The sequence below is a fragment of the Aquila chrysaetos genome, chromosome 15, assembly GCF_900496995.4.
Source record: "Aquila chrysaetos chrysaetos chromosome 15, bAquChr1.4, whole genome shotgun sequence".
Lineage (NCBI taxonomy): Eukaryota > Metazoa > Chordata > Aves > Accipitriformes > Accipitridae > Aquila > Aquila chrysaetos.
Window position 1 is genome coordinate 187,708 of NC_044018.1, and position 27,993 is coordinate 215,700.

General features: G+C 47.6%; 1 protein-coding gene across 1 annotated transcript; it reads left to right on the plus strand.

Moving 5' to 3' along the window:
• Window positions 1-27,969, plus strand: PPM1G (protein phosphatase, Mg2+/Mn2+ dependent 1G). Its single transcript, XM_030037146.2, has 10 exons — window positions 1-179; window positions 5,463-5,532; window positions 19,814-19,899; window positions 21,829-21,961; window positions 23,397-23,866; window positions 24,298-24,435; window positions 25,265-25,499; window positions 26,401-26,530; window positions 26,689-26,791; window positions 27,235-27,969. Exons 1-10 carry the CDS (start codon window positions 60-62, stop codon window positions 27,436-27,438), a joined length of 1,689 nt encoding a protein of 562 aa, XP_029893006.1. The 5' UTR covers window positions 1-59; the 3' UTR covers window positions 27,439-27,969.
• Window positions 27,970-27,993: the final 24 nt, after the last annotated feature.

The window sequence follows — 27,993 nt, forward strand, 5'->3', positions numbered from 1 at the left end:
TCCGCGCAGGGCCGCCGCGCCGCGGGCCGTGGTCCGCCGGCGGAGGCCGCCGCGGCGCCATGGGCGCCTACTTGTCGCAGCCCAACACGGTGAAGAGCTCGGGGGACGGGGCTGGGCTCGGGCCGCGCCCGCTCCACTTCGGCTTCAGCGCCATGCAGGGCTGGCGGGTCTCCATGGAGGTGAGCGGGGCACCGGGCGCGGGCCCCGGGGCGGAGGGGTCGGCGGCGCCGGGCGCGGGCTGCCGCGGAGCCCCCGGACCTGCGGCTCCAGCTGCGAGCCTGGCGGCGAGTCTTCCTTCTCCCCCGGCCCTTCCTCGGTGTCCTGCGCCGTCAGGCGGGGCAGTGCGGCGGCCCTGCCGGCGGCCACCGGAGGGACGAGGAGGGGGTAGGAGGGGGTGCGGTGGTCGGTCCCGCCCTCCCGCGGGCACCAGGCGCTGAGGCCGCGGTGCCCGCGCCGTTGGAGCGGGTAGGGGGCTGCCTCTCCCGGTGCTACCGTGGCCTCGCCGGAATGCCGGTAGGCTGTCGCTGGTCCCGGCTGCCGTGGTGACCCGCTAGGGAGGCACCTCGCTGCGTGGGGGCCCCACGCGGCTTCTCGTCGGGGGCGCTCCTGGTACGCACAGCCCAGAGAAATCCTGGCGGGGAGTGAGAGACTTGAGCGAAAAAGCGAAGGAAAGGGCAGTTTAGTGCTTGGGATGAAGCACTGAGCGAAAGCAAATGAAAACCCCCCAGGCAAAAATCCCTGCTTTTCTTTCCAGGCAGAAATGAAGTGTCAGTCTCTCTCTCCCTGGTTTGGATTTTTTTTCTCTAGGTAAATTTATTGGAGGAATTCTCATTGCTGCTCCCAGTCTCCTGTAGCCAGTCCTGCCTTTACCATCCTATCAGCTAGGCTCGTTATGGGGCAAATTAATTATCGCAAGATAAATACCTGGCTGTGGGAGCCAGGTGTTTGCACATGCTCCTTCTGGGGGGCGGGGGAGGGGTCGGAACTACTTTGTAAAGGTGCTTGTATGAGGGCAATGTCGAGCTGCTGGGACTACTTCTCTGTCTGGCCAGCAGTTACTCGTTCTTTGCATTTAACACCCTCCATGAGTATGATTAATGTGCTGGTTTATTTTCACTTCCAGGCAGCTGGCAAACAGGCTGAATTAGATGAGGATTAATATTGGTCCCTCAAACCCCCAGGGTACATCTTCTCTGAACACAGTAAAGCAGCCTTCTTGTTTGTAGCCCTTTGGCTAGTTTGGAGAGGATGCCTCATTCAGACTGTCAGGGATTGATTTTTTGCAAATACAGTTTCATGAGCCATGCTATCAGATACTTTACTGCTACTGAAATGTTACAGCAGTCTTGCTGGTGACAAAACAGTGACCAGGTGTTTCCTCCTTTCTGTGTGCATCAGAGCCCTCTGAAACTGTGAGCTCTGGTTTCCAGGGTAGAAGAGGCAGGAGAATTGGTGCTAGTGCTCTTAAGATACACTCAGAGTATGTGTGTGCTAAGCTGACTGTGACTGATAGTGTCTCAGCTGGTCCATCCTGGTGACCTCTGGAGGGGTGAAATGGTGGCACAGAGGCATTACTGGAACACTGAGGTGATGTGCAGTGTAATCTCTGCAAGGCGATTAGCTCATGTGTAAGAAGCTGAATGCAGGCAGTGTTCTGGCATCCTTGGTGCACAGAGGCCAAAAGTGTTTTAAGGAGGCAGGCCTGGATGAGGGAGAGCAGAGAGTTGCCCCTATTTATAATGCTGGTAGGCTAAAATAACCCTCCCACAGGTGGGACATTGGCTCCTAATTTCACTTATTTGAGGTCTGTTCTTGCTGCTGTTGACCTTTACAGAAACTGGATGAGGCGCAGAGCTTGCAGCTGTGTTTTCTGCACTAGCCAACATCTTTGGCTTATCTCCCTGTTGGCAGAAGGAATACTGAGGCCATTGGTGTAGACATGGTTTAGCTGTGTTATCACAAGAAATGAGAAGATGGCAGGAGCGCTTGTGTTACAAGTTGAACCTGCTGCAAATTGCTTCTAAGTCTGTGATGGGATAGAAACATGCATTGTTGCACATACAGCTAGGCAGAAATTCTTTTGCATTTTCTTGCATTCCAGGGCTGCATTCTTCTCTGTGTCTTGCCTTGGTTTGTGGTTTTTCCTTTTCTTCATGTTTAATTGTACTTTTGCTCTTCTGTAAGGCTGGAGAAAGTTCTGAGCAAATATTTACGCTTATGGCTTTAGTTATGTTAGTGAAGCCAGTCAGAGTGTGTACAAGTGGTAGGACACAGGCATTTTTCAGTAGCAGAAATTTGTGTAAAGGAGTTGTTTGTTGTCTTTAACTTACATTTTAGGAGCCCCCAAGTGAGGTAGGTATACAGGGCCCTGAAGAAATACTATAATAAAAATCTATTCTTAGTCCAGAGAGGTTGCTTTGTGAGTAAGGAAATGTTTGGGGCAGATGAGGGACCCAAAGGGTAAGGATACCAAAAAAATAGCATTAGGTACTATGAGCAAATCAGAAAAGGGAAAAAGGTGAAGATGGCTTTGTGGTACAGAGAGGAGTGCGCTGGGATACAGGGTAAGGTGCAGGAGGCACTTTGGAAGTAGTTGGATGGGGCCTCTCTGAGCTCTTTGGTGCTGTTCTGACCATATCTCCAAAATGAGACATCCAGCAACCCCTGTGTGCAGCTTCATTCCTGGGCTCAGAAAAAAAAGGACCTTGCTTCGAAAAATGCAAGAATTTGGCTCAAAATATAGAGATTTGTCAAATTAACTCTCAGTTTTAACTTGTTTGCTAATTTCAACTTAATTTGATGTTTGATGTTTCAAATGTACTGTTTTTCAGTACTGCCATAGTAACCACTGAGGTAGCTGGGGGAGACCTAGAATCCCATCCTTGAGGGGAAGGCAAGATAGCAGAAAGCTGGCATCCAGGCTTTGTGAGCTCTTGCTCAGTCTGAAGAGCATGAGATCATGGTTACTTGGAGGACAATTGCTGCAGTGATCTTACCAGACCTGGAAGCAGGGATGGAGACTTGTAAATGACAGCCTCTTGTGCTGGCAGCACAAGGTAGTCTTAGCGGTCAGTCAGATGCCCTCTGAACTGCTTGTAGTGTTGAAAATGCCAGGGACTGGAGTGCAGCACGGCTTGTGGAGCCAGTGCCGCTTATGCTAGGAGCAGTGTAGAGCAAGCCCTGTGCGCAGCATGGGAGCTGAACCGTCTCCCACCAACATGTGCTGGCCTTGTTTGTCTGCCCTCCTTGACTGCAGTGCCCTGGTCCAGGGTCAGGACAAGTGGTGAGTGCTCTACAAATAGAGATGAGACCGTTTTTGCTGCCAATATTGGGTTTCCTCCCCAGCAGCATTTGCGTTACTTGCTCTAATTAAACTGCTGTTTAGTCACCTGGGACTTATCCCAGTTACTTTGTTGTGGTTTTGCTGTCTCAGTAGCTTCTGTAAATCCTCTGAAAAGTGAGCATAAAAATGCTGGTTCCTTGTTTATTCTTATTTTCATTCGCTGTCTCCAGTGAGCTCTCTGGTTAAATTTCCTACATTATAATTCAGAGTCATTTTTTTCATTTTGAACCAAGATTGTGATTTGCCTGTTCAGATGCTGTTTTCATCACAGTGTCAGGAGTTTCATTGCACTAAGTCCTGCAAAAACCCAGAACCTTTCTTTTTCTCTTTTCCTTAGCACTTGATAGAAATTGCAGGGGAATGGAGTTCTCTTCTGATAAGATTGTGGGACTCTGGAGGGCAAAAAGCTCTTATTCAAGGAGTCCTACAGTAAAAAAGTAGAAGAGCTCAACAGTTGCTTGGCTGTGCAGCAAGTGTAGCTCTGTGTGTGTATAGAAATTTTGGGTTATGGCTGGCAGTATGGACGCATCCAAATCTTTGAGCCAGCTGTCTTGGAGTAAGCACAGTGTTCTGAGGCAACTGTAGCACATTTAACTCTAAGGTGATGAACTTGAGCCACAGCAGAGAGACTAGATCATGTTGTTTAAAGTATCACATGATTGTTCTTGAACAAAAGTATGTGGGATGTGGTCAGGCTGTAAGTTGGTAGGTTAGGGCTTGAACTTTAAAGAATGTTAGGAGATTAGTTGGGCAGGGGGAGGGTTTAAGAGAAAGATTCACTCCATCCATCAGTTCTAGGCTTTGCGTTGAAATAGTTGAGTTCTGTTTGCTTACCTGTAGGGTGAAAGAGGTCAGGCACCTGGCTGTAAAATCTGGGTGTTGCCACCTTCAAAGTCTTCTGTTCTTAAGAGACCTTGTGGAGACAAAGGTTGCTCAGCGTATATAGCTTATATGTTGTTGATCTTTCTAGTTTGGGAGCATGCACAGGGAAAGGCTGGACGCAGTTTGATATTTAAGCCCAAAATGCCCCTGGGACACACCTTCCCTCTCATTTGGCCCCAGAGATTCTCAGAGTTTTTGGACAGTTGCAAGAACGAAGACTTATGTCTTACCTTAGGAAGTGATACCTGGGTTCATACTTTGGTTTTTGCACTGTTAGTTGATGAGTTGCTTGTCCTTTGCTTCACTGATTAAAAGAGACTTGAGAGAGGCCAAGCTCTTTGCCTTGCTTGTCAGGTAGCTGTGCCTGAGGCCAGCAGTGCCTTCCTGGAGCATCCCACATGGCAAGAAGAGCAGGAAGGAGCCTTTGTCCCAAGAGAAGGTTTTCCAGCCCAGTTGTTTGTTCTCACTGGATGTGGTAATCCTGTGTCCTGCAAGGCTGCCTTTTATTGGGGTGTTCAGGTAGACAACTGCTGCTGTCTGTGACCATATTCATCAGGACAAGCAAAGGCAAAGCTATGGCTGATTGAAGGCATGAGGTCAGGAGGCTCTGTGTTTGACCTTCTAGCTTTGTCAGTGCATCAGCATGGCTTTTCAGTTTGCATGGCTCTTGTTTGGCAAGAACTGTGGGAGTGGCCAAACTCCATAGGTGAGTTGCATTTGTCTGTGTGGGGGAAGTTCTAGTGTATTGGTACCAGCATAACTTGTATTTTTGTAGTTACGCTGGGCTAGACAGCCCTCAGCCTAGGTAACAGTTTGTGCAATAGAGCACAGCTTGCTGCCTCATGTTCTTTAAGGACCGTGAGCTACTACAGTAACACAGGCCTTACAAGTACTGTGAGCAGAGGGATTTGGTTCTGGCTTGAGCTTGGCCATATCTAGAGCTGTTGTACTGAGGATCTGAAGGGGTTTCTGGTACAATCGCATGGTGTCAAGGCTGGGTTACTGCTCTAGCATAGACCACACCATAACGTTAAAAATCCATGTCCCCTCTTTGAAGATGAGTGCTCACCAGGTAAGCTTTTGAGAATATGAGAGGAGGCCTTCTTACTGTTCGTGCTCTCCCTCTGGATTTGAGAATCCCTGTGTCAGTGCCCATAGCCTCCCTGCTCCTTTCTCCCACTTCTCTGCGGGGTCTGATACAATCCATGTCATTCCAGGCTTTTGCTCTCTCTTTCAGGATGCACACAACTGCATACCCGAGCTGGACAGTGAAACAGCCATGTTCTCAGTCTACGATGGACACGGAGGTAACTGCATCCACTGTGTTCTCTCCAGAGTCCTTCAGTGTGGCTCTTCTAGGCTGCTCAGTGGCTGCTGGGGCAAGCATCTATCTATCATTAGAAATTTGCTCCTTCTTGGGAAGCATTTTTTTTCATAGATATCATTGACTAAGGTTCTGAAAGTTTCTTAGGTTTTCTAGAAGGAAGGTCATGAGTTGATACGAAATTGAAATGAGATTTGCATTCTGTCTTCTAAAAGTTTTAAGAATGGCTGTTTTCTTGGTGGATAAGCTAGACAGGATGATCACAGAAGAGTGGCAGTAAGAAAAACTACATGAGATTTGAACCAAAGGTCTGACTCTAGTCAGTATGTTCTGGTAGTTGCCAGTACTGGTTGCCCAAGGAAAGAGTGAAAAAACAGAACAGGCAGATCCATTCCCTGACATACTGTCCCAGCTTCCATTCCTCACGTAAGGGCTCCCTGAGCTAGAGGTTACAGCCATTCGATCTTACAGACACGCTTGAGTCTTCTTGATGAACTAACTTTGTGAATTTGTCTAATTGCATTTTAAACCAGGTTTATATGTTTGGAGGTTATTTGCATAGGATGTTTTGTGTAGATCTGTATTTGAAAAAAGACTTTGATCTAAATCTGCTGCCTGATAATTTCACTGGAATATCCCCAACACTTATGAGAAATTAGTGAATAATCACTCCGTTAACACTTTTCACTTTCATAATTTTGGACTTCATGTCCCTTCTTCCAGTCAGAAGAGTCCTAGACTTGTCTCTGGTCGTACAGCTGAATCTGTACTATTAAATAACAGCAGCAGCCGTTTTGTGGCCCTGAGGTCATGTCTTGGTTTTGGCTGGGATAGAGTTAATTGTCTTCCTAGTAGCTGGTATGGTGTTATGTTTTGGATTTAGTATGAGAAGAATGTTGATAACACACTGATGTTTTCAGTTGTTGCTAAGTAGTGTTTAGGCTAAGGCAAGGATTTTTCAGCTTCTTGTGCCCAGCCAGCAAGAAGGCTGGAGGGGCACAAGAAGTTGGGAGGGGACACAGCCAGGACAGCTGACCTAAACTGGCCAAAAGAATATTCCATACTGTGTGATGTCATGCCCAATATATAAAGCAGGGGGAGTTGGCCAGGGGTAGGGGCGGGATTGCTGCTTGGGAACTAACTGGGCATCAGTCAGCAAGTGGTGAGCAATTGCATTGTGCATCACTGGTTTGTATTCTTTTATTATTATTGTCATTATTTATTATTATCATTATTATTTTCTTCCTTTCTGTTCTATTGAACTGTTCTTATCTCAACCCACGAGTTTTACTTTTTTTTCCCTGATTCTCTCCCCTATCCCACTGGGTGGGGGGGGAGTGAATGAGCAGCTGCGTGGTGCTTAGTTGCTGGCTGGGGTTAAACCATGACAGCTCAGTTGGCACACTCTGGCCACACTGATGCTGTTAAGCTGTCTTAGCTTTTAGCATAGTGTGGCTGCTTCCAAACTGGCTGTTGGTCTCTGAGTGTGCTAACTAGCTTATGCCAAAATTGCACCATGGATCATACTAGTAATTTTTAGCATAGGTGATAAAATGCCTGGGCCGTGGAACTCATTAGGCTACTGGTGTTGGACGTAGCCACAGATTCCAAACATTATATTGTACCACAGCTGTGATTGTATTTGTCCTTTTTTTGTGTGGACATAATCTAATTTTGCGACATGCTTTTAGTTAGGCTGACTAGAACTGCCTATACCTTTCAAATTAGATATACCGTGAATTTATTGTGACATAAGTGTTTTCTGCTTTGTTCTCAGTTCCTTTCCTAACAACTCCTAACAGCATGTTAGCTGTTTTGATACAAATAAACTGTAAGGTGACATTTTTAGAACTCTGTCCCCAGTTTCTTCCAGGTCTTTCCTTAAGTGGTAATAGATGGTTTTGAGTCCATCCAACATGAATATGGAGGTTGGTTATCTTGTCTTTTGTTCATGTTCTTGTCTTTGTCAGTGAGGAATTTCATCTGCCAATATCACGTAAAAGTGCAAGATCCTGCTGTTAAATTTTGCAAGTTATTTTAGTTTTGATCGTTCTGAATGATCTATCACTTCTTACTGACCTCTTTTCCAGATTGTTTATGTAGATGTTGAACAACATAAGTCTTCAAAGAACTCTCCCAGTGGCCATCCTCTGTTTTCAAAACTGTCTGCTTCTATCAAACCTTACTTCTTTTCCCATGGCAGCTTAGCATGTAAAACATTTGATGATTTATTTGAAAGCTTTTTGAAAATCTATATGGAGTAGATCAACTAAACTGCCTATTTCCTCCTGCTCATTGAATCTTTGAAAAAACATTGACCAGTTGTGACATTCTCTGCTGTATATTTAACCCCTGCCCATCCTACCGTATGTACCCATGTATCTGCTAATTCTATTTATTACAATTTCTACTGTTTGCTGTGTTCACATACCAGATATGCTGGTCTATAGTGTTGTGAACCCAGTTTCCACCACATTCTGAGGCTTTTCAATTTATTTTTTTGGTATGATATGTATGCCTTTCATTTCTTTGACAATGGAGCAGATTCAAGTGGAAGGTTACATACTGCAGTTTGTAATTTCTTGCTCTCATTTAGAACTGACTTATCTAATTCTGCCAATTTGTAAATAAGAGTTTAATGCCTTTTTTTGCAATAGTCCTTATTAAAAAGGTCAGCCTGAGTAGGTAGCTGACTAGTAGCTCTTCAAAAGATGTCATCTCAGACTGAAGCATTTATCCTTTTAGCTTTATCCTTTTAGCTGTTTGTTTTAATCTCCTTCTAATAAGTGTCTTTATTGACACATAGCTCCCCCTTTTTGGAGGTCAACATATCATAGTGAGGTTTTCTTTTTGCTGCTACCAGGGTGTTTAATTTGAATACAGCAAGCCCTGTTGTAATTTTTTCCCAGTTTGTATGCAGAGCGATGGATCTCTCTTGCCCTGTTCTTGGTCATTGTGCTGGTTTTGGCTGGTTTGCTGGGTTTTGGATAGAGTTAATTTTCTTCATAGTAGCTAGTATGGGGCTATGATGTGGATTTGTGCTGAAAACAGTGTTGATAATTCAGGGATGTTTTTGTTATTGCTGAGCAGTGCTTACACAGGGTCAAGGCCTTTTCTGCTCCTATCACCCTGCCAGCAAGCAAGTTGGGGTACACAAGAAGTTGGGAGGGGACACAGCCAGGACAGCTGACCCCAACTGACCAAAGGGATATTCCAGACTGTATGACGTCATGCTCAGCAATAAAACTAAGGGGAGGTTGGCAGGGGGGTACTGCTTGGGGACTGGCTGGGCATCGGTTGGTGCTGAGCAGTTGTTTTCATTTGCATCTCTTGTCTTCCTTGGGTTTTATTTCTCTCTCTTTTTATTTTCCTTTTCATTATAATATTATTAGTGGTGGTGGTGTTATTATTTCAATTATTAAACTGTTCTTACCTCAACCCATGAGTTTTTTCACTTGTAGCCTTCCAACTCTCTTCCCCCCATCCTGCTGGGGGGGAGTGAGCAAGCAGCTGTGTGGTGCTTAGCTGCTGGCTGGGGTTAAACCATGACAGTCCTTTTTTGGTGCCCAATGTGGGGCCTGAAGGGTTTGAGATAATAACAGATTGACCAGAGCGTATTAGAAGGGATTTATATCTGTTAACAGTTGTGGGTCACGATATTGATTCATCTGTTCTCAGTATTAGTTTATTTGATCTGCGCCATGCTCTTTTTTTTGCTGTATATGTTAAAGATTGGTGTTGGCTTTTGCAGTTTGCTGTGCTCTGTAGTGATTAGTGATGTTTTGCCTGGGAGATTTGTTATTAAAACACTGACCTTGAGCTTAATCTGGTATTTGGGCTCTGTACTGAAGCCATTACTGCACTTCGGATACCATCTCTCATGGAGACAATTAACAATTATGCTTCTTCCTCTGAGAGGTTTTTTGTGGAGGCGATACAGAATGGCACCTGTGCTACCTTTTTCTGTGATGTTTTCTCCCTTGTTACAATAACTTCTCAGTAACTTGAACATCCTTGGGTACTTAAAATATTTCTATTGGTATTTCTTAAGAATATTGCTTCAGTTTTGTCTAAGGTTAACAAGCAATTTAGGAACATGACCCAGGCTCCATGAGAGTACGGTTACGAGTGCCACGGCACGGCATCTGGGAGAGTATGGGCAGGTATCTCGAGAACTTCTCACCTCCAATGGTCTGGAACTTCACTCCCAAACAACTACAGAATCCTGATGAAGTGATAGAATGTTTAGGGGGGAAAAAAAAAGGCTGTGGCTATTCCAAAGAGGCACAACTTACCGCACTGTGCTGGGCCCTGGTCAGCGTTTACCAGCACTGCTCAATATTATGCAGCACCCTCAGGAAGAAGAGAGGGAAAACATACCAACAGGCACTATGGGTAAACCAGATACTATATCAGCTGCCCCTATAACTAAAAAGAAACAATGGAAGCAGAAGTCAGCAAGTCAGCTCGTTTACTAAGGGATGAAGAAGCTTCTCCTAAGACAGAGCAGGGGAAAGAATCAGAAGAGGCAGCCTGTTCTGCAGCAGAGCAGTCACAAGAACAGGAAGAGGAAGAGACTGAAATCATAAATGAGACAGAAACCACCCTATCCCTAAGTAAGCTGCAAGATGTGCGAAAAGATTTTAGCCATCAACCAAGTGAGCTAATTCTCAGCTGGTTACTCTGATGCTGGGATATTGGGGCCAGTAGTCAGGAATTAAGAGGGTGAGGAAGCCCAGCAGCTGGGATCCCTTGCTGTGGATAAGGCCATTAACAAAGGGATTGGAAAAAAGGCAGGAGTCCTCAGTCTTTGGCAGTGACTCCTGTCAAGTGTGAAGGACAGGTATCCCTTCAAGGAAGAACTTGCAAATTCCCAGAGCAAATGGACCAACACTGAGGGAGGTATCCAGTGTCTGAGGGAATTAGCTGTGTTGGAGGTGATCTATAACAACCTGGATGAAATCTGGTGCACGTGATCCATGTGGCAAAAGTTTGTACAAAATGCACTGACGTCATACACCCACACCCTGGCGATGATGAGCTGAACAGACACGGAGGCACCAACTATAGATGAACTGGACAGGCAACTCCGAAAACACAAAGATAATCTCGCTTCCTGCATGTGGGCCTGTGTCTCAGCTGTGGACAGACTGACCCAAAAAATGTCCGAGCAAGCAGAGAAGGATAGGTCTTCTTCACACACTCCAACCAAGGCCTCAGCTATTAAGAGTCAGCCTTTTTCTCTTCAAGAGAGAGGGTACCAGAGGTGCACACCATATGCAACCCTGTGGTTCTTCCTGCATGACCAGGGGGAAGACGTGAGGAAGTGGGATGGTGAATCTACCTGGAGACTAGAAACTTCGGTACAGGAACTGCAAGGAAAAACAACAGCCAAAAAGCATCCATCCAGGAAAATTACTGCTCCAGTGTCTGTTGGGCAGAGTAGAAAGGCTGATCATACTTTTGACCCTGATGAAGGGACTTCTGTTTTACAGTTACAAAAATCAAGTAATGAAGTCTCCAACCAGGAATAGAGAGGCCCTGCCTTTGGCCAGGCAGAGGAAAGGGACAACTGGGTTTGCTGGACTGTGCAGATTCAGTGGCCTGGCACATCAGCCCCATGAGAGTATAAAACTCTAGTAGACACCAATGTACTCTAATGCCATCAGATTACAAAGGGGCGGAATCTATCTGTATTTCTGGAGTGACAGGAGGATCCCAAGAACACTGTATGTGTTGGAGGCTGAGGTGAGCCTAACTGGGAATGAGTGGCAAAAGCATCCTATTGTGGCTGGTTCAGAGGCTCCATGTATCTTTGGCATAGGCTACCTCAGGATAGGGTACTTCAGAGACCCAAAAGGGTAGTGATGGGCTTTTGGTATAGCTGCTTGAGTACGGAGAAGATTAAACAGCTGTCTAGCTTGCCTGGTCCCAGGGGACCTGTCTGTGTGGGGTTGCCGTGGGTTGAAGAACAGCAGGTGCCAATTGCTATCGTGACAGTGCACCAGCAACAATATTGCACCAGTCAAGACTCCCTGGTTCCAATCCATAAGCTGATCAGTGACTGGAGAGCCAAGGAGTCATCAGTAAGACTCATTCACCCTTTAACAGTCCCATATGGCCAGTGCAAAAATCTAACGGGAGAGCGGAGTCTAACTGGACTACTGAGGCCTGAATGAAGTCACACCGCTGCTAAGCGCTGCCGTAGCAGACATGCTGGAACTCCAGTATGAACTGGAGTCAAAGCCCACCAAGTAGTATGCAACAATTTATATCGCCAATGTGTTTTTCTCAATCCCTCTGGCAGCAGAGTGCAGGCCACAGTTTGCTTTCACATGGAGGGGTACCCAGTACACTTGGAATTGACTGCCCCATGGGTGGAAACACAGTCCTACCATTTTCATGGATTGATACAGACTGCACTGGAAGAAGGTGAAGCTCCCAAACACCTGCAGTGTATTGATGATATCATTGTGTGGGACAGTGGAGGAAGTGTTTGAGAAGGGGAGAAGCATAATCCAGATTCTTTTGAAAACTGGTTTTGCTATAAAACAAAGTAAGGTCAAAGGACCTGCACAGGAAATCCAGTTTTTAGGAATAAAATGGCAGGATGGGCATTGTCATATCCCAATGGATGTGATCAATAAAATAACAGCTATGTCTCCACCAGCTAACAAAAAAGAAACACAAGCTTTCTTAGGTGCCGTGGGTTTTTGGAGAATGCATATTCCGGGTTACATTCTGATCATAAGCCCTCTCTATCAAGTGACCGGAAGAAGAATGTCTTTGAATGGAGTCCTGAGCAGCAGCAAGCCTTTGAACAAATGAAACAGAAGATAGTTCGTGCAGTAGCACTTAGGACAGTCTGGACAGGACAAGATGTGAAAAACATGCTTTACACCTCAGCCAGGGCTAACAGCCCCACTTGCTGAGAGACTCAAGGTCAACCTTGAGGGTTTTGGAGCCAGGGATGTAGGGGATCTGAAGCCCGTTATGCTCCAACTGAAAAAGAAATATTAGCAGCATATGAAGGTATTCAAGCTGCTTCAGAAGTGGTTGGTACTGAAACATAGCTCCTTTTGGCACCTCAATTGCCTGTGCTGGGCTGGATGTTCAAAGGGCGGGTCCCCTCTACGCATCAGGCAACTGATGCTACATGGAGTAAGTGGGTCACACTGGTAATGTGACAGGCTCCTCAAATGGGAAACCCCGACTGCCTGGGAATCCTGGAAGTGATCATGGACTGGCCAGAGGGCCGAAACTTCAGAGCGTCATCAGAGGAGGTGACTTGTGCTGAAGAGGCCCCTCTGTAATAAATTACCAGAAAATGAAAAGCAATATGCCCTGTTTACAGATGGATCCTGTCGTATTGTGGGAAAACATCAAAGGTAGAAAGCTGCTGTGTGGAGTCCTACATGACAAGTTGCAGAAACTGTTGAAGGAGAAGGTGTATTGAGTCAGCTTGCAGAGGTAAAAGCCATCCAGCTGGCTTTAGATATTGCGGAAACCACAACAGTCGTCTTTGCCTTCTGATCTGCCTTAGCGTTCTGCCTCCCTGTCATTGTCTCAGGGTGGGAGTTGATACTCTGGTTTTAAAATTTTTCTTTTCCTGTTTTGGCATAGTATTCCAATCCATAGGGATTCTGTGATATTTGTTGTTAGCTAGTTTATTTGTTATTTGGCTCTAAGCTTTCTTTATTTAATATTCAAATGGTGTGTGTGTGTCTAAATACAGATCAAATCTTGGAGTGGGATCTACTTTCAGCCTTGTGAAGATGAGATGGGATGGGTTTGTGCATGTATATGCACTGAAAAAGATTTGATCTAGGAACCTGTATCTCTGGAGGCCTTTTTCTTGCGTAGGTTTCTGCCCTGAGGCTGCTGCCCATTCTTGTCTTCACATGTCATATTCAAGCCTGCGCTCCTGGAGGTAGAGAAATCATACTGCAGTGAGATTCCAGCTGAGTCTTAGGTACTCTGGAGCCAGCCTTGCCTGAAATGCCAAGATAAATTGACTTCGTTCCATATTTCATCTGAATGTGACTCCTGCTTTTAAAACTGAATCAGATCTAGTTTTTGGCAGTGGCATCTAGCCATGCAGAAATATGCTCTGAGACCTGAACTTTCCCATGTATGCTTTCACCTTTCTGCATGGTCTTTCAGACATCCTGAAAACCCCACGTGCTCTTTTGCAAAGAAAAGTGGTCTCTTTTTATAATTTTGTAGGAACATAAAAGTACGCACTCTGGAGAATCCTCCAGATGCTTACTTTTTCACTGAATTCAGTGCTACATGTTACATGTTTTACTTTAGCCTCCTGAAGACCTTCCTACTACTGCATCTGTGTCACATTAAGCAAGAAATGCAGCTCAGGCTTTGGCATTACTTAGCTGCATGCTGCTTCTCTAGAAAACATTAATAAAATGATTCATGGAGACTTTGAGAGTTTTACAGTGGGTTTCACACTGGATATGTGGAAGATGTGATCCTGGATTCATTGTTGGTTATGTATTATGGTTATAGCTGAGTAATTGTATTCTCTAAGTGTTCAGCCCCTGAAGGCTTTTGAAGTCCCCAACAGCTGAAGGCAGTCCACACCCATGGGTACTAGGGCCTGCTTTTGTACCTCTGCTTCTCCTCTGTCCTGCTTCTCAGGGAAATGTGAAGAAGTGGAAATTGCATTTGGTAAGGTTTTCTTTTCCCTGCTGTCCTAAAACTGTCAGTGCCAGGACTCCTTTAAATCGCAGTTTAAAACGCAACTTGGAGTGTGTAGAGCTTTGTCTTGAAGTTAAAAGCAACAGACTTCATTCCTCCCCCTGGGGAGATAGTCCTGTGGTCTTGCCCACCTTGGTGAGGGGAAGAGCCTGTGTGGCAGTTCCTCACACTTACCTTGCTGTGCTATATTGTACTCATGCACTCATCCTTCTCTTGCTTAAACAAAATTGTTTGTTTTCTGGGTGTTTGCGTCTTTGGAAAATTCATTCCGTTTTACTGCTTTGCAAGTGAGTTTTGTGCTTCAAATAGCTCTTCCCAACATTTACCATTTTGCTGGAAATGTTGTCTCCAATGCTTTTTACAGGTAAGGGCAACCAGGACCATTTGCTGTAAGTCTGCTTAGGAAGCTCTGCAGCCCTCAGTATTTAATTTGTTGCTGATATGATTTTGAGGCTTTTAGTCGCTTCTGATGCCCAGGTGAGCATGAGTGGTTTGGGGAATATTTTATCCTGGTGGATTGTCTGTTGGTTCTCTATACAGCCATAATGAGAGTGTAAATTTGTATGTATAACACAGTAACTGCAGAAGCGAGGGAAACTTAATTTTGAGCCAGTGGTGTAGTAGGTGAGGCACCATCAAAGAAAAACAGCAAGTGGCTGTAAAGGGAGTGGGGAAGTCTTTTGCTCTGAGATCCTTGTGGTCTGTCCACGGAGTCACCATTACTCAGTTGCAGCTGGTGTCTTTTTGATAGTTGTTCTCCTCCCTAATTCTGTGCCACAGGCTAGGAGTATCATGGGCTGAATCCTTTGAACCCTAGTGGAACTGACAGGGAAGGACCTTGATGAAGAGCACCAAGCAGGACTGAGGTGTCTAAGCTTTTGTAATTACCTGGCTCTTCAGCCCTGCTGCTGATGCCCTCAGAGGGAGGATGCTTGATATTTAATGAAGATGAGACCTTGATAAAATGTGGTGGGTAGGCTGATTTTGGCATAAATGTAACCAAATCCAGCTTTGTGTTACAGAATGAACTGAGAGGAGCCATTAGTGTCCACCAGGTAATTATGCTGATTGCACCCAGGCTAAACTGCAGAAAGGCTCCCTCACCACAGCTGGCCCTGGTATGCAGAGGCCACACGGTGTGCAGGTTAGGACCTGGAGTGAAGTAGAGCTTCTCTATTGTATTCCCACAAAGGCTTTGTCAGTGAGAAAAACCTGGTGGGTTTCTTGCTGTGACAGGTCCAGAAGTGCCAAGATGGAATATTTTAGTACATCTGTCTGCATGTAGAAGATGAATTCCTTGAGCCAGTTCAGTTTCTCTGGCCGCTGGCAGCAATGTGCTTTGAGTTACTGACTCAGCTTATAAAATGCATTAGATCTCACTGGGACTGCTGTGCAAGCAGCTAGACCTGAGGTCTGTGTGCTGGGCCAATAGCTGCCTCCTGTGCACCAAAGGGACACACACTTATTAGATTTGAGGACTTGTTTTGATGGATCATCTTCCACGGCTGGAGGACTCCAAAAGAGAACCTTGTTATTCTGGATCTTTTGGTTAAAACGCTGTAAGTGAGCACCTTTGTATCCTTTGAGCAAGGGAGATGGAGTACCACGACAACCAGCTCTGCTCACAGAGGGTGACCTGGTTTGAGGGTGAGCTGCAGCTGATGAAGAGAGAAGTCTAGGAGACTGGCAAAAGGGTCCTATATGAAGCCTCATCAGTTTGCAGCAAAAACGTCTGTTGTGACATCTGTGCTGGAGCTGCATGGGAAGCAGCAATGGTTTCTTGTCTTCTGTGGCACCTACAAACTCTCTTACAGTAATGTGAGCAGCTGCAGTCAGGCACATCAGACATTCCTGGATCACTATTTAATCTCAGTGTCCCTGTTTCAAAGAAATGTCTTGTTTAACTGCCAAAGCTTTTCATATTGGGGCTTGTTTCCTGCTTCTGTGGTGACAGAGCAAGACCTTTCTCTATTGCATTGCTTTGCACGGTGCTGCCAGGCTTGTGGAAAGCATCTTCCTGCAGGCTGTGCTCCAGCCCCATGCCCTGCCGGGGACATACTGGGGCCAAGGCTGCAAAGCTGTCAGTGGCTTTATTGGATCAAGCTACTTGTTGCTGTGAAGAAAATCCCTTGTCCCTTGCTGTAGCAGAAAGATTGCAATGTTCAGTCATCTTTTCCATCTGATGGGTGATCAGGTGTCCATGCTGGTATTATTAGATCTGTCAGCTGCTTCCAGTAGCACAGATTGCACAGAGCTGCTGCCTCATCTGCAGACCCTGCTGGGCCGGGACAGGGGTGCCCTTTGGCCACTGTCTTCTCCCTTTCTGATCTCAGCAGGTAGCTGTGGCCAGTCCTCTTCTGCCAGAACGGTTACCTGGTACAAGCGATGCAGGGTTTTACCCACCCCATTCCTGTTTGGGGTAAGACCATTGGGGAAGCCTCTGAAGAGCTGCAGGGCACAGCATGGCTTGTGTGCAGATGACACACCTGTGTCTCTATCGTACACTCTGGATGATGCAGTTCAGTGCCCCAGAGAGTGTCAAAATGAGATGAGTAAGAGATGTCAGTGCCATCATGCTGGTCAAGATTGGGCAGGCAAGAATGATTCCAAGTTGGAAGAGAAACTGGAGGAGATTGCAGCTGCCCCCTGTGATGACTGGCAGTCGTGACAGCAGCCCGCTGGGCCTGTTTCTTGTCCTGTAGTTCCTGATTTGGGATTAGATATTCCTGCAGTTTTCCTAGTTTTTCTCCTCCTCGGACTGCTGAGGCACGCTCAGTGCACCGCCTTGCTTAATGGTCAAGCCTGTACATGGGGCTGCATCACTGGCATGTCTAGGTCTTGGCCAAGTCCTGGAACTCACCTGGAACAGCTCTGCCCATGGAAGAGCCCTGTGTCCCTGCAGCAAACCACCCCGTCTGCATTTGGGCCAGGCTGGTCCACTTGATCCCTGTCGTATGAGTGAGGATGTAGCAGCTGTCTGTGTTCTCTGCAAGTGCTTCAGGGCTACTGTTTCACGGCCTGCTAATTTACGCTCTAAGTAAAAGCAGCCTAAATAAAAGGGCGCACATAGTGTGCTCCTGGCCTGTTCTTCCAGAACCATCTCATAGAGCTTTTGGATCCGCTGCATGGTTTTCTGCTGTGGTCCAAGACCGTGCACGCGTTTTCCTCGGTGGCCATACCTCTCTGAGCAGCCCCTGCTCACTCCCCCCAGTCTATCAAGTGATCTGGAAGACCTGTCACTGTCATTATTCACCACTCCCTCTATCTACAACTTTCTCAGAAATTTTGTTTTATTTTGGCTTTTTGATAAAAATGTTACAGTATCATCTGGAGCCAGTCCTTCAGGACTACATATAAACACATCTTCCCACGTGATTTTTTCAGTTTCGTCTCATGACTGGTAGTTGGCAGTTCCTTAACCTATTCTGCATGTGCTGTCTTGAAAGTTTAACTTCTTAAGTAAAGTGCTGTCTTATATACATATATGTATATGTAAGTTTTATGTAATATTTTTATATATATATATGCACATTATATACCTTACCTGAATCTGTTATATCAGCATGCTTAGTTTTATCGTAGTATCTTTAGGAGCAGAGGTTGAGTTGGATTGGCAAGATCTACTTCCGTAAGCCCATGACAATGGACATTGTCTGTCCTTTTCATCTGAGATCCTGTAAGGTCCATCCAGTCTTTTATTTTTCTGCCAGGTCTGTGGTTGTCAGGTCACCTTGGTATTCCCTTTTAAGTTGTCATTAAAATGCTAGGGTCACTCCTATTTCTTAGATCACTTATTTTTCTGTGATCTTCCTTTTTTTTTTTTCCTCCCTCTTCCTCCCACTCTGCATTTTTGAAAGCACGGTCAGAATAGAGCTCAGTCTCTTTGTTGTCTAGATCTGTAGCATTGAACTTTTTGCAGCACTATTTTAACAGCAGCTGTTTTGCAAGGTTTCTGTTCTTTGTCAATGGCCACTTGATCCCTTTTCTGCAGGCACATTTGAAAAGTCCCTTGTCTGCTGTTTCTTTCTTTCTCCCAAATCTCACTACCTCTTCGCTTCCCACTATGTTCCCTCTGCCTCTCCCTTTGCTAAGCTGATGGCTAGCTCCTTCCCACCCTTCTCGTACTTCCCCCTCGATTCCCCTGCTCCCCTTTCCTTCACAGAGCTTTGCTCCTGTGTGCATTACTTCTTGTCATGCCCGGCTACCTGCACAGCTTCTGTTTGGCTGGAAGAAAGGGAGGGAAGCTGGGATGTGCTAGCAGGGAGGTCAAGAGTTGAGTGGCTGTTACAGCTCTGCTGTAAAAATTGTCCTTCTCTAGCCAGGAGGGAAGGAGCACATGTGGCACTCTCGCCTTACTTATAGCCATAGGAAAGCAAGCAGTGTGCAGAGACGCTCCCGAGCACTATGCTCCACTCCCTCATACTACTCCTGCTTCGCCCTGTCGTAGAGAATGGCTCATCCAGCACAGTCTTAAGCATGGTCCTGGACCCTGCAGTACACCCCTCCACCTGCTTGCAGTCTGCCCTGCTCCCTCTCTGCCACTCTTCTGTGGCTGTCATTTAGTTTGTTTCTCAGTTTCTAGTTCTAATTTTTCTTTCTCATGACCTGTGAGCCAGGTTCCTATGTCCTATATTGCTCTTTGCCTCTCATATAAAAACCTAAATTACTAGACTGATCTCTTACAAGTTGCACTATTCTTTCTGGTCTCACTTGCTGAGCTGGACAACAGAAATTCACAATCCCTCCCTCTGTTTAATCGTCTTCCTCTCTTAGTAGCACCTTCATGATCACAAAAAATGTGTCTTGTGCTCTGTTGCATACTTGACAGTACTACTGAGCTGTTGGAGTGGTTCTGGCTTTTAAAAATCTTTCAGCTGCTCTAGGAGTGGGTGCTTGGTTTGAGTTGTTGACCGTCAGTCCAAGTGATCCTCTGCTCTCGGCAGCCTGGTGTTCTGGTCACCATTCACTCATGCCGTGCACACACGCGCACCTTCCTGTACCAAGATGACTGCTCTGCCAATCAGGACTCTCATCTTCCTCAAAGGCTTATCTTAAGGCTGTGGCATCATATTTTCATTGGTCTAGAACACACACTGGAATACATAATGCTTTTTGTGCTGCTCGTTGTGTGTTGGTAGTGCTCTGAGAGAGAGTTTCCCATGACCAAACGCTTGCCTTTTCCTCTGCTTGTTGTTTATCCCTGCGCTTACGTGTGAAAATAGAGCTTTCTAGGTAGGATGGGCCTAAACAGTTCACCGAAGTGCCAAAACAGGCCTAAGCTCCCTTTCAGGAAGCTTACAGCATCGGCCAAAGCTGATGGGTAAGAGCTCATCGAGGTTTGCCAGTAGTCATCAGCAAATCCTGCTGGTCTGGAGATGTAGCTGGGAGGTGTGAATGAGATCCCCAGCAGTCTGTTGCTGCGTGACTTTTCCGTGTCTGGGTTAGTTCTGCTTTGTGTCCCAAGATTTGCCTCAGGAATTCAGTTGTTCAAGAGTGCATTTTGCTTCTGGGAGGACCAGCCTCTTTAAATGATTTCTGCTGTCTTTCAGGAGAAGAAGTTGCTCTGTACTGTGCCAAGTATCTTCCTGAGATAATCAAAGACCAGAAGGCCTATAAGGAAGGCAAATTGCAAAAGGTAAGAATCCAGCTCTGCCCTGAAACAAGAAAGCACCAATGCAGACGAAAGCCCTTGTTTAGGTACCCAATACTTATGTGCAGGGCCCTGTTCCTCCAAGGTCTGTCTGCCATGTCTTCCATTTTAATTTCCCTTCCTTGTTTCTAGAAGTGTACACCAGGTGTTGATTGTATTTTCAAAGATAAACCTTCTTATATTTTCCAGCTTCTTTTTTTTTTTTTTTTTTTTTTTTTTTTTTTTAGTTTTCAGACTCATTCCAGTCAAAGGTGTGGGCTGGTTCTTTGAGTGGTTTTGGTGGGCAAGGGTAGCTTTTGTCAGAGGTGGGAGGTTAGTTCATGTCTTGCTTCCACCAAGTGATCCCTCTCTTGTAGTTCTCCCTCCTAGTACTAATGCCTGATCTGATGTTGGGTATCCTGCGGGTTGGTGCTGGGATCTGTAGCAGTGGGGGTGAGGGGAAGGCAGTCCCTCCAGAACTTCCATTTACATCTAGACTGAGAATAGCCTACAAAGCAAATTTGAATCAGTTTGTGGCTCTTGCTTTAGGCTGAAACACCCAAGTATCGTGCTTTGCTGATCCCAAGCTGGCTGTGCTCGCTGACTGCAATAATCCTGTCTGCTGAGTAGAGGAGCCTGCATGCTGAGCCATTCCACACAGTGGCTTTGAATGCTATCCTGTCCCATTGTGTGCTCCGGCAAGGCTTGCGACTCAGTGTCCCATAAGATCCTCCTAGAGAAGCTGTGGAAGTGTGGGCTGGATGAGCAGACAGTGAGGTGCATTGAAAACTAGCTGCGTGGCCAGGCCCAGAGGGTGGGGACCACCAGCGCAAAGTCTAGCTGGAAGCCGTTAATGACCGGTGTACCCCAGGGGTCAATACTGGGTCCAGTCCCATTTAATGTTTTCATTAATGATCTGGAGAATGGGGCAGAGTGTACCCTCAGCAAGTTTGTAGATGACACCGAGGTGGGAGGAGCAGCTGTACACCAGCGGGTCGTGCTGCTCTGTAGTACAGAGGGATCTGGACAGGCTGGAGAAATGAGCTGCCAGGAACCTCATGAAATTCAGCAAGGGGAAGTGCAAAGTCCTCCCCCTGGGAAGGAACAACCCCAGAGCACCAGTACATGCTGGGGGCTGCCCGGCTGGAAAACAGCTCAGCAGAAAAGGCTCCAGGGGTCCTGGTGGGCACCATGTTGGCCATGAACCAGCAACGTGCCCTGGCTGCAAAGGCAGCAAATGGCATCCTGGGCTGCATTAGGCAAAGCATTGCCAGTTGAGAGAGGTGATGATCCTTCCCCTCTGCTCAGTGCTGGTGAGGCCACCCCAGGAGTGCTGGGTCCAGTGCTGGGCTTCCCAGTACAAGAGGGACATGGACAGACTGGGAGAGGGTCCAGCAAGGGGCCCCCACGATGCCGAAGGACGGAAGCATCTCTGCTATGGGGAAAGGCTGAGGGACTGGGACTGCTCAGCCTGGAGCAAAGCAGGCTCAGGAGGATTGAATCCATGCCTACAAATACCTGCAGGGAGGGTGCAGAGAGGACGGAGCCAGGCTCTTCTCAGTGGTGCCCAGTATCATGACCAGAGGCAACAGGCACAAACCGGACCCTGGGAGGTTCCGTCTGAACATCAGGAAACGCTTTTCAGTGTGAGGGTGACTGAGCACTGGCACAGGTTGCCCAGGGAGGTGACAGAGTCTCCATCCTTGGAGCTATTCAGAAGTTGTCTGGACATAGTCCTGGGGAACTGGCTCTGAGTGTCCCTCTTGGAGCAGGGTGTTGGATCAGGTAGACCCCAGAGGTCCCTGCCAGCCTCAGCCATTCTGTGATTCTGTATGGTGTGTGTTCTGGAAGAGACTTGATTACATAGCATGACATGCAGGTGTCCTGTAAGGAAGATAAAACTGTGCACGCTCTCATGTCTGTGTTCACACGTAGGCACTGGAAGATGCTTTCTTAGCCATAGATGCCAAGCTCACCACTGAGGAGGTGATTAAAGAGCTCTCTCAGATGGCTGGGCGACCCCAAGATGATGAAGATGAGAAGGAGAAAGTTGCTGATGAAGATGATGGTAAGTCAGATGCCACTGAATAGACAAGACTGCAGCTCCAGGACAGAGACTGAGAGCAGCTGGGCCAGGTCTCCTTTAGCAGGTTTTCTGTCCAAATTTCTCAGTTAAATTTCAGCTGGAGTTGAACTGCCACCCCTCAGCACTGTTTATTGCTTTGGGCTGGTGCTAGGGGAATTCTGGTTCATTTGGTAGCTTAATCCTATGAATAATAAACCAGTCTGTCACAGTTTTCCATAGAGCTTCCTCTATGGGGTGCAGAGTTCTAGGATGTGTCAGAAACCTCTAAGCTGGGAAGTGGGCTAAGTTGTGAAAGTGGAACAATATGATGTCCAGTGCTTAGCTTTCCCAAGCTGGTGTCAAGACACCAGCTGTAGGTAGGATTGAAGTAGATTCTGGTCTCTTCAGCAATTCTTTTTCTCACGAAGAAGCAAGTGTGCTTTTCCACCAGCAAGCAGTTGGCAGACCATGAAGCCAGCTAGAAGGTGAATCCCAGGGTAGAATCCTGTGCTGCTCTCAGATGAATGTCTTGTGACTAGCCTTGAAGCAGATGTGAAGCGATACTGTCACCTTCAACGCTGCATGTTGGTCTGAAAATGCTGCATTTGTTGGCCCTCATTCTCCAGCTGACAGGGACAAAGTGGTTTTTTATTTGGTTGGTTGGGCTTGTTGTTTTTTCTTTTTGTCCTGTATTTTCAGGAGTATTTGGGATATGGGTGTTTCTTTTCCTTTTGGGATTAACTAGCAAAGAAGATTATAACCAAGGGGATGTCAGTAGGGGAGCAGTGGTCATTGCCTCCTAGTTTAGGGAAGGTCATCCTATTTTCTGTCTAGTGTCCCATGTGGGAGGTACTGCCTAAAGCTATACTATCATCTGTTTGTAAGTGTTTAGATTACAGCTGGTTGGGATCCCTGTGGTGCTTAAGGCCCATGGAGCAACTGCTATAACAAAAACTTCTTGTTCCTGGTTGCAGTATTAACGAACAAATCTGCACATGAAAGTGGTCTATCTGCTTCCCCCGCAGCTTCAGATGCGCCTGCACTCGAGAAATATGAGGGTCTTTACCCTCCAACCTTACATCCAGTTTAAACGCTCTGTGCTGCCTACAAGTCAGCCAGATAGCATCAGAGGCCGGAGGCACTAGGGTAACTTGCAGACTGCATGCATCAGCTGTGGTTAGAAGCCGTTGCCCTTCCATTTGCATATTGTTCATCTGCGGCGCCTGGAAGCTGTGGGATGGTGCAGGCCTGGCTGCGTTTGTCTGTGCCTGCTAGTGAGCAGCCTGTTGAGCATTGCTGAAACCTGTCTGCAGTGGCAACCTCCAGCCAGGGCAGCTCACTGCTGAACCCACCGTGTGCTGCACAGCTGCTGCTATGGTGATGTACCCTGCTTTCTGACCCTCTTTGTCCTCACCCCCCTCCCCCTTTTCATTTTTAGTGGATAATGAGGAAGCTGCTCTTCTGCATGAAGAAGCCACAATGACCATTGAGGAGCTTCTCACACGTTATGGACAAAACTGCACCAAGAACCTCAAAAACAAGTCTTTAGCTCCAGCTGGGGAGAACGCTGCGGAGGGGACAGGCAAGCAGCATGATGGGGAGTCAAATATGAATGGAGAGGCTGACCCAGGGGAGCTTACCGACCACAAGGAGAGGAAGAATGGGAAGCCAGATGAAGAAATCACGGGTATTTCCTCCACCTCAGACAAAGCCAGCGCTGGAGGCAACAGCCCTGCTCTGCAGAAGCCTGAACTAGGCAAAGGTGACGAGGCCGTCACCTCTTCTACTGGGGAGGCCGGGCCCTCCTGCTCCTCTACGGGAAAGCCCCAGCGCACAACCAAATCCAAATTTTTTGAGGACAGTGAGGATGAGTCAGATGAGGTTGAGGAAGAGGAGGAAGACAGTGAGGTAGGAAACAGCACTGGGGCAGAGTGGCCTTCTGGCTGGGCAGAATGCGTTGCTTACTGTGGTACTTGAGCTACGAGCTTCTGGCTCATCCTAGGTGTGTCCTAGGAGTAGGTTTTTCAGGCTGATACTATGAGACCATCTCATGGGAGTGTTGGGAATTGTTTAGATAACCCTGACGGAAACATAACCCCATCTGTGCAGCGGCCATAATGGATAGCCCTTGGTCTTGCTGCATGCGCCATCCCTCCATTCACTGTGTTAGTTGAAACTAGCTGCTCTCTGATTGTAGACATCAGGTGTGGGGGAAACATACCAGGTCATCTCACTCTTCTGGGGCAAACTTATCTGTCCCCAGGGTGGAGGGACCAGCTGTGTGGGGAGGGCACAGAGTGTCCTGTGTGACTCCTGGTGGTATCTCTCATTTCTTGTAGGAATGCAGTGAAGATGAGGATGGTTACAGTAGTGAAGAGGCAGAGAATGAAGATGATGAAGATGACACTGAAGAAGCAGAGGAGGATGAGGATGAAGAGGAGGAAATGTTGTTACCAGGCATGGAGGGGAAAGAGGAGGTGCACACTCTGTTCTTGTGTTCTGCAGCATAGTGTGGAGCCAAGGGCGCTTGGTGGGCGGGGGAGGGGGGGGGGGCAGGACTCAGCAAGGAGTTATTTCTGTTCACATGGGGATAAAACATCCCTTTTGTTCTCCTGAGGCTGAACACAGCTGCTGACAGCCTGACTTTATGCAAAAGGCTGAGGCACAGGGCATGGATCTGGGCAGCAGGTTGAGATCGGAAGAGGCTGACCCCACTGCTGGGTTTGCTGTGCTTGGAAACTGCTGGGGGAGTTGGTGTGGAAGGAGAGTACAGGACAGTAGCACGACTGCTCTGCTGGCACTGCTGCTCCTGGGCAGAGGACTGCTCTTTGCCAGGCCAAGTCTGTGCTCCTCAGGCCATGGCAGTGCTGGTGGATGGGTCAGGGACCCAGGATGTCAGGAAAAGGGGACTACAGCTTCCAAGGTGCCAACCTCTCTTTGGAGAGATGTCCTGGCTTGCAATGAGGCTTCTGCTTGAGCTGGGCTGGGGCTGGAATCAACGCATTAGAGCTGAGGGTATAGCAGGACTTGTTGAACACTGGAGAATCCTGAACCACTGATGCTTTGTGAGGCTGGAATGGAGGTATTGCTTGACCCTGCCTCTCAATGAACATGCTCCTGCTGTGTTTCACACTTCCCTCAGGCTTTTCTCCGTTGTGCTGTGGGTGCTTATGGGAAGAAGGGGTGAGACACAGCACCTCAGGGTTTGGGACACTGCTGGGCTTGTGGTGGCTAGTGCTGGTTCCCTTATTGACCCGATACGGAGCAAGAGAACGGAGTCTCAGCATAATCATTTGTCTCTTGCAGCCTGGCTCTGACAGTGGAACAACTGCTGTCGTGGCGCTTATCCGGGGCAAGCAGCTGATTGTGGCTAATGCTGGAGACTCTCGGTGCGTGGTGTCAGAAGGTGGCAAAGCTGTCGACATGTCATATGACCACAAGCCAGAGGATGAGGTGGAGCTGGCCAGGATAAAGAACGCTGGTGGCAAGGTCACCATGGATGGGAGAGTGAATGGCGGTCTCAACCTCTCCAGGGCAATTGGTGAGCAAGACAGGGGTGAATGCTGGCATGCCTGGCCTCAGAATGCTGTGCCCAGGACATCCATGCTTCCAGATAGTGAATAACGCTGAGATTGTACTGGGAAATACACAGAGAAAGGAAGGAAATAGCAGCAGCAGTGTGAGTGGAGAGTACTTGTGCAGAAGGACCCAAACCATTGAAATTATTATCCTAGTGTAAAGAGATAAAAACACATTTAGGACAGAAACCAGGAGTTTGTTTATCTCGGGAGACACTAGCATTTCCACCAACTATTTTGCGGTGGCCCTAGAAGTGCCTTCCTAGGATGTAAGTCCAGATGCCAGTCAAAGCTGATAATCAGTTTTCACAAGTGAGCTTTGGCTACTGAGGGTTTGGGAACACCTGAATCCAGCAGAGTGATGTGGGCATTGCACTGAAATATCTGGCCCTGGACAGCCTGAGCTTCTGGAAAACGAGCATCTAGTGTTATCACAGCAAAGCCAAGCTAGTGCTGGGGTGAGCTGCAAATCCTGCTCCAAGACATGGGATAGCTTCTCTCGTGAGCATTGCTGCAGGATCTCAGCTGGTGTTGTCAGGTGCTGTGTGCTGTTGGACTGGTGTTGCCCCAGGAATTGGGGAGGTGGCACTTGGTTTGGGGTGAAGTGAAGAGACGAACTGGCAAAAGGCACCTGTTTACCATTGTATGGCAACAGTGTGTTGGGCTTGCCAAAGCTGATGCCTTGAACGTGTGGCAGATTTTTCTGTCTGATGCGCTCACAGCCTGATTGGCTCTGGTTGTGGGAGCACTGGCTCCGATTCTGCGGGGCTTGCCCTTTGGCAAGGCAGTGTATCTCACTGTTCAGGGGTAGGCAGCACTGCCAGGGCCCAACCACAGAAAAAGTGATCCTCCTCTCCACTACAGGTGATCACTTCTACAAGCGAAACAAGAATCTGCCTCCAGAAGAACAGATGATCTCTGCCTTGCCCGACATCAAAGTGCTGACAATAAATGATGACCACGATTTCATGGTCATTGCCTGTGATGGAATCTGGTGAGTAGTGAGGGAGCAGTTGTGTCTCTTGGGCATCACTGCTCCAGTCTTTCTGTGGAGCTGGGCCTCGGGAAGGCCCAAGGGCCCTGGGTGCTAATCAGACACTATGGTATGACTGCTCCCTCCACTTGCCCTTCTGACTGCTCCACTCTATGCAGGAATGTGATGAGCAGCCAGGAAGTGGTGGATTTCATCCAGTCCAAGATCACCCAAAAGGATGAGAATGGAGTCCTGAGGCCGCTCTCCTCCATTGTAGAAGAGGTAAGGTCCAGACCTTCACCATCCCTTCAGCACACAGTGTTTCTGCATCCCAGTTTGGTGCCTGACTCTGCCCTCCCTCTCCATCACACTGGTTTGTTCAGCACTTGGGGTATCTGGCAGCATACGGGCTGCAACACTGGCTGGAACAGGAGCAGAGGCGCCTCTGAATTGTGACTCGGTTCCTTTGGCACCCTTACCAGTGTTTCTGACCTCTAGGCTGCTGTCAAGCCAAAGGAGTTTCTGTCCACTTTCAGAAAACCAGGGCTGTTGAGGCTGTTTCTGTCCCTTGTCTGGTTGCGAACAGCATTTCAGCCCAGCCTGCGGCATTACGGCCTGGCAGCCCCTAAGCCGCTGTCAGTTGTAGAATGGGCCCAGTGTCTCAGGTTATTCATAGTGCCATGTCTGTGCTCTCTGCTAACCTGTCCTGTCCCGTCCCTCCTCAGCTGCTGGATCAGTGTTTGGCTCCAGACACCTCAGGGGATGGGACTGGCTGCGATAACATGACCTGCATCATTATCAGTTTCAAACCCCGTAATACACACCCAGCTGCTGAAAGCGGGAAGCGGAAACTGGAGGACATGGCAGCACCGGCAGCACCAGCAGAAGAGAATGGCGGTGATAACAACAAGAAGGCCAAGCTCGAATAGCAGGCCTTGCACAGGGACTTTGCTGTGCGCTCACCAGACTCTTGTTTCTTAAACATGCTGAACTCAAGACTCCAAGGTCTTGTCCTTTTTTTAGCCTTAGCAGAGGCCTTGTTTGTCCGTGTCCTGGTTGGGGGGTGGGGGGCGGGTCTGGTTAGCAAGGGCATGTCGCACTGTTCATCCGTAACCATTCCAAAGAGGGAGCCGAGGGCAGCGCCGCGCGTGGGAGCAGCCACCAGCCACAGCGCAGGAGCCTGCCACAGCTGGCAGCCTGTGAGCGCAGAGCCCTGTGGTTAGAAGAAGGATGTCCCCCCCATTGTCTCCGTGTGGTTGTTGCCATTTCTGTGCCTGTGAATTTCTGTTCAGAGGGAAGAACTTTTTCACTGTTGAGGTTTTTTTAATCTGCACCCAATTATTTAAGGCCCTTTCTGTTTTTATTTGTGAAACAATCTGGCGGTGGTGCTGCTGCCACACCTTGTTCTGTTGTACACTTTCAATCAATACTTTTTTCAAACTAAAAGCCCGGAAAATGTAGCTGTGCTTTTGGTCCTTGGTTAT

Coding starts and splice junctions, on each gene's coding strand:
- PPM1G (XM_030037146.2), top strand. CDS start 60: ATGGGCGCCTACTTGTCGCAGCCCAACACGGTGAAGAGCTCGGGGGAC. Junction 5,533..19,813: donor AGTCTACGATGGACACGGAG/GTAACTGCATCC, acceptor GCTGTCTTTCAG/GAGAAGAAGTTGCTCTGTAC. Junction 26,792..27,234: donor TCTCCTCCATTGTAGAAGAG/GTAAGGTCCAGA, acceptor GTCCCTCCTCAG/CTGCTGGATCAGTGTTTGGC.